This window comes from Asparagus officinalis, chromosome 8 (assembly GCF_001876935.1).
Source record: "Asparagus officinalis chromosome 8, Aspof.V1, whole genome shotgun sequence".
NCBI lineage: Eukaryota > Viridiplantae > Streptophyta > Magnoliopsida > Asparagales > Asparagaceae > Asparagus > Asparagus officinalis.
Genome location: NC_033801.1, coordinates 38,634,621 through 38,640,620, shown reverse-complemented (window position 1 = coordinate 38,640,620; position 6,000 = coordinate 38,634,621). Strand labels below are relative to the sequence as shown.

Here is a 6,000-nt window from a genome sequence, read left to right as displayed (position 1 = left end):
ATTGGGAGAGGAATTTGAAGTTAAAGATCTGGGGCAGTTGAAGTACTTTCTCGGAATTGAAATTGCAAGGTCGCGAAAGGGTATAGTGCTTTCTCAGCGGAAGTATGCTCTGGATCTTCTCTCAGAGACAGGAATGTTGGGGTGTAGAGTTGCATCTACTCCTATTGAGCAGAATCATAAGATGAGTGCCGAGGGTGGGGACCCTGTGAGTAAAGAGCAATATCAAAGATTGGTTGGACGACTTATATATCTATGCCATACGAGACCTGATATTACTCATGCAGTGAGTGTGGTGAGTAGATATATGCATGATCCCAGAGAGCAGCATATGGAGGCAGTTCGCAGAATTCTTAGATATATTAAAGGAAGCCCAGGAAAGGGGTTATGGTTCAGGAGTTTTGGACATCTGAGAATTAAAGGCTATTGTGATGCTGATTGGGCGGGTTGTATGGATGATCGTAGATCCACTACAGGCTACTGTGTATTTGTTGGAGGCAATCTCGTATCTTGGCGTAGCAAGAAGCAAGATGTGGTGGCTAGGTCTACAGCTGAGGCCGAGTACAGAGCTATGGCAGTTAGTCTGTGCGAGTTGATGTGGGTAAAAAACATATTATCTGAGCTGCGCTTGTTTAGAAGAGACTCCTTACAACTTTGGTGTGATAACAAATCGGCAATTAATATTGCAAATAATCCAGTTCAGCATGATCGCACCAAACATGTGGAGATTGATCGGTTCTTTATCAAGGAGCAACTGAATAGAGGAGTTCTGACTTTGAGCTATGTGAAATCAGAAGAGCAGTTAGCTGATTGTTTAACAAAAGGATTAGGTTCTAGAGAGTATGATATCTTTTGTAACAAGATGGGGATGATTGATATCTATCGCCCATCTTGAGGGGGAGTGTTGAGTTATTTAGATACTAAGTGAATTAGTCAATGTTGTAAGGACCTAGTTGTAAGAATGCATTAATATAAAAGAGGGGTCTCTCAATGAGAGAAACTAACCCTAATTTTCCCAAAACACTACAGCTATATCAAGCACAAACATTTGGCTTTTGTAAAACACATTGTTGCTAAATGTTAGCAGGTAAGTAAGAGATATATTTCATACAAATATAAATTTTGTATGTACATTTAGAAGCTATTATTCATTTCTGATGTTTGCAGATAACTAAGATTTGTTTGAATGTACATTTATAAGTTCCCATATATCCATGTACAAAACTATCTCATAGTTTCAACGATTGGCCATAGAGTACACTAGCACTGATTTTATTGTTAAAACTCATTTCTCTTTTGATTCTTCTTGGAAACTTCACCTTTTGTTTTGAGTAAAGAAGAACTTCACCTTACATCATCAATACGGAGATGATGAAAGATCGTTTCAAGCAATAAAATGAGAACCTGCAAATTTGAGTTCCTGAGCATATAAGCTATCCCGACAGTGACAGAATTAAGAGAGAATGCCAAAAAGATGGCTACATATTTGATGACTCAAGTTACCACAAACATATCATTTCGCACAGTTAAATGGGAACTAATAGTGGCAGTTCCGGAACAGTTTCCCCACGGTAAAGTGAAGTAACTATCTACAGACACAAATAACTATACAAGATACAGATTAAAATTTTAGAACTTGGCTGGAGAACAAGTAAACTTAGTCCAATGTGCAAAACACGACAAAAGCAAGTGTAAAACTGTAAATGAAACAGTTAACAATCTTATGAAAGTGCATATTTAAATAAATAACAACCTCGTGTTCCTCACGTCCATTGGGTGTCTCCAGTTCCATTTCAGCAAAGAAAGCCTCCAAAACAAAAGCTACAACCTGAAATTAAAGAAGCTGAATATATTAGTTGCAAAGTTTGATGCTAATTTGTAAAATGGTCATACTTTGGACAGAAGTGGTCATACTTTGGACAGAAGGGCATCTCCAACAGATGAATACTCTTTTTTTCCATCAAAATGGGGCAGCCGTGAACCATCATTGAATAAGAAAACTCCACAAAATGAAGATATGCAGATAAATATCAATCTTAGAAAATATATACATTAAAACTTAAAAATTTAGACTGAGGTGACAGTCAAAAGAGAGGTTGAGTTGGCTGGGATGGGGAATGGTGGATGTGTTTGGTCTTTTTCTTGGGGTTGACGGCATGTGCGAATGCTTGAAAGAAAAGAGGACGGAAAACCTTGAAATCGCCGCTATCATCAAGCTCATCAAAAATCAGTTCGAAATCTTCCCGCGATGTTTTTGGCAATGACCTAGAAAAATTGAAGACAAGTTAACAATGAATCGTTAAGATAATTGCCATATAGAATAATAAGAGATTGTGCTGAGTAGGTACAGTTTACAGAAAATCATTCACTAAGCATTTCAAGAAATGGTCTAAAGATTGGATTTGACTACAAACAGTACATAGTAGTGTGTATTGAATCTCTATCATGGCTATCAATGTTCTTCTTCTGTAGTATTGTTGATGTGGATCTAATAGTTCAAGGGAGATATATGTTAGATCTACATAAAACTTGAGATCTAAAACCATATAGTCATGATTAATTCGAAGAGATTAACAAGAATCATAAAGGAGCGGAAGCTTATACCTGAATCCATTGCTTGAACTTGAGATGGGTTTTGATCTTCTAACCTTAGGGTTCTCTCTAGCCGAATTTCTCTCTAGATGGGGGTGAAGAGAATTAGAGAATGTAACCCTAGATTAGGGACAATAACCCCTTATTTATAGATGTTGTACTTTTGTAATTTGGCCCCTCAACAAATCACAATTACAACCTGGTATCTGCACATATAACCCCATGACTTATTTAAATACCCATTAACCCAACTTGATTGATCACTTTAGTGGGTTATCCTAAAAGATAGCAATACACATTGATTAATCATATGTGACCACAATTAGATTTAATTAGATTTAAATCCAACAATCTCCCACTTGGGCACCATATGATTCCTTAAATTGTGTATAACCTTATGAGCTCAAAATTGCTATCATTAAAAAGATATTTCTGAACAATCTCGTCCATTGACTATATCAATATAGGATCAAAGCGGTCTTTGTCACATTTATGGTGACTCGACCCATCAATGGTCATGTATACCAATACAATCAAACGACATAGATCAATCATGGATGCGCAGCATGAAAATTACATGCAATGTGATCAATACATGTCTATTTTCAACTGGTCCTCATTTAGTGAGGTCAAAACCAAACATAATGTAACAGAGTGTCTTAACTGAATATTTTATTCTGATCAGACAATACAACCAAACACAAAGCACCAGAAAATTATAAACTCCCACTAAATCAGGATATCCTTGAATAACACCACACCCATATGAGTAGTATGCTCATGAAAGACCTTGGATGGCAATCCTTTAGTAAGAGGATCTGCTATCATGGAGTTTGTCCCAATGTGCTTTATAGATATCTGTCCACTCTGTACCCTTTCTTTTACAACCAGGAACTTAATATCAATATGTTTTGATTTAGTTGAGCTCCTGTTGTTATTGGAATACATAACTGTAGATTTATTGTTACAAAATAACCTCAGTGGTCTTTCAATATGTTCCAAAATGCGCAGTCTAGTGACAAAATTTCGCAACCATATTCCATGATTTGATGCCTCATAGCAAGCTACAAACTCTGCTGCCATAGTGGAGGAACATATTCCCTGATTGGATGCCTCATAGCAAGCTACAAATTCTGCTGCCATAGTGGAGGAAGCTACTAGTGTTTGTTTTACACTTTTCCATGATATAGCTCCTCCTGCTAACATATAAATGTAGCCTGATGTAGATTTTCTGCTATCTTGGCATCCAGTAAAAATCAGAGTCCGAATACCCAATGACCTCCAACTGTTCTGATTTTCTATATGTAAGCATATAATCTTTTGTTTTCTGAAGATACCTCATAACCCTTTTGACTGCTATCCAATGATCCATATCAGGATTGCTTAAGTATCTGCTTAACATCCCAATAATGTACGCAATATCCGGACGCGTACATACCTGAGCATACATTAGACTTCCTACAGCCGAAGCATAAGGAATCTTCTGCATTTCCTGAATTTCAAGGTTACTTTTAGGGCACTGATTGAGACTGAACTTGTCTCCTTTAGCAACAGGGGTATCTCCTGGTCTGCAGTCTTGCATGCCAAACCTTTTAAGTACCTTATCGATATAGCTCTTTTGTGATAATCCTAGAATACCCCGAGAGCGATCTCGATGTATCTGGATTCCTAATATAAAAGAGGTGTCCCCAAGATCTTTCATGATCTCGATGTATCTGGATTCCTAATATAAAAGAGGTGTCCCCAAGATCTTTCATCTCAAAATTCTTTGCTAGAAATCTCTTGGTTTTGTGCAACATGCCTATATCATTAGTGGCAAACAATATGTCATCGACATACAGAACCAGAAAGATATACTTACTCCCACTGAACTTGTGATATACACAGTCGTCAACAATGTTCATCTCAAAACCGAACGAGATAATTATTTGTTGAAACTTATGATACCATTGACGAGGAGCTTGCTTGAGTCCATAGATGGATTTCCTTAATTTGCAAACCATATTCTTTGGGTCTCCTGACACAAAGTTTTCTGGTTGCACCATATAAATCATCTCATCAATGTCTCCATTGAGAAATGCAGTCTTAACATCCATCTGATGTAACTCAAGATCATAATAAGCAACAAGTGTCATGATTATTCTGAAAGAGTCTTTCGATGAAACCGGAGAGAGTCTCTGTATAATCAATACATTCCTTTTGAGTATAGCCTTTAGCCACAAGACGCGCCTTATACCTCTCCACATTACCGTTTGCATCCCGCTTGGTTTTAAAAATCCATTTACAACCAATTGGTTTTGCACCTTCTGGTAATGGGACAAGTTCCCAAACCTTATTGTCTTGCATAGACTTGTACTCTTCATTCATGGCATCAATCCACTGTTGAGAGTTAGAACTTTTCATGGCCTGAGAGAAGTTGATTGGATCATCTTCCAACATTCCACTACTTTTCTCATGTTCTTGGAGAAATACAATATAATCATCTGGAATAGCATTTCTCCTTTCTCTCGTGGATCTCCTTAAGGGCACTGGTTCTTGAGGTTGTTGAGTTTGTTCTTCTGGAACAGGGAGTTGTTCAACATTGTCATCTTGAGATTCCAGATTTACTTCTTGAGCAACAACAGGTATAGGAACTTGAATATTGTCAAAAGTAACTGTATGGATTGGATCTGAAGCCAATTCCTCCTCAAAAGCAATGTCTCTAACCTTATTTCTCCCCCAAAACTCAACATCCTCAAATAATGTTGCTGTTCTTGTCTCAAAAATATTTCTTATAGTGGGATCATAAAACTTATAGCCCCTAGAGCATTCAGAGTACCCAATAAAGTAGCTGCTAACTGTTTTGGAGTCTAATTTCTTTTCATTTTGCCGATAAGGCCTTACCTCAGCTGGACATCCCCAACTATGTAAATGCTTTAAACTGGGCTTTCGACCAGTCCAAAACTCATAAGGTGTTTTAGCAACTGTTTTACTTGGTACTCTATTCAGAATGTAAGCTGCTGTCTTTAGTGCTTCTCCCCAGAGAGACTTTGTTAAAGAAGAATAAGAGATCATACTTCTTATTTAATTTACATTTAGTACCACGTGATTCCACATGCAAGGATTCATTATAAGAAGCAATTGTATCAAGCAAATATAGGTTGTCACAAGTACTCAAGTAACCAGTTCTTCCCACAACATTTGAATTAAAAGATAAACTGAATTGACTGTTTCCAAATGAACAAGAATAACCTGATTTGTCCAATACAGAAACAGAAACCAAATTCCGTCTAAAAGACAGTACTACAAAAGTATCTTTTAAATCCAAATATGAACCAGTTCCTAACAGCAACCTAAAGTGCTCAATTGCTTCCACATCTACCGATTGTCCGTCGCCCACAAAGATGTGTCTTTCAACATCACTTGGCTTTC

At 37.3% G+C, this 6,000-nt stretch overlaps 1 protein-coding gene across 1 annotated transcript in view; it reads right to left on the bottom strand.

Annotated features, from left to right (window-relative positions):
- LOC109821152 (two pore calcium channel protein 1-like) overlaps positions 1,171 to 6,000 on the bottom strand; it is a 20,911-nt gene continuing 16,081 nt past the window's right edge. Inside the window, exons 5-7 of the mRNA XM_020387345.1 lie at positions 2,190 to 2,262; positions 1,751 to 1,825; positions 1,171 to 1,401 (exon numbers count right to left, since the gene is read on the bottom strand). Of these exons, the coding sequence (XP_020242934.1) occupies positions 1,342 to 1,401; positions 1,751 to 1,825; positions 2,190 to 2,262 (208 nt within the window). The 3' untranslated portion in view covers positions 1,171 to 1,341. The remainder of the gene's footprint in view (positions 1,402 to 1,750; positions 1,826 to 2,189; positions 2,263 to 6,000) is intronic.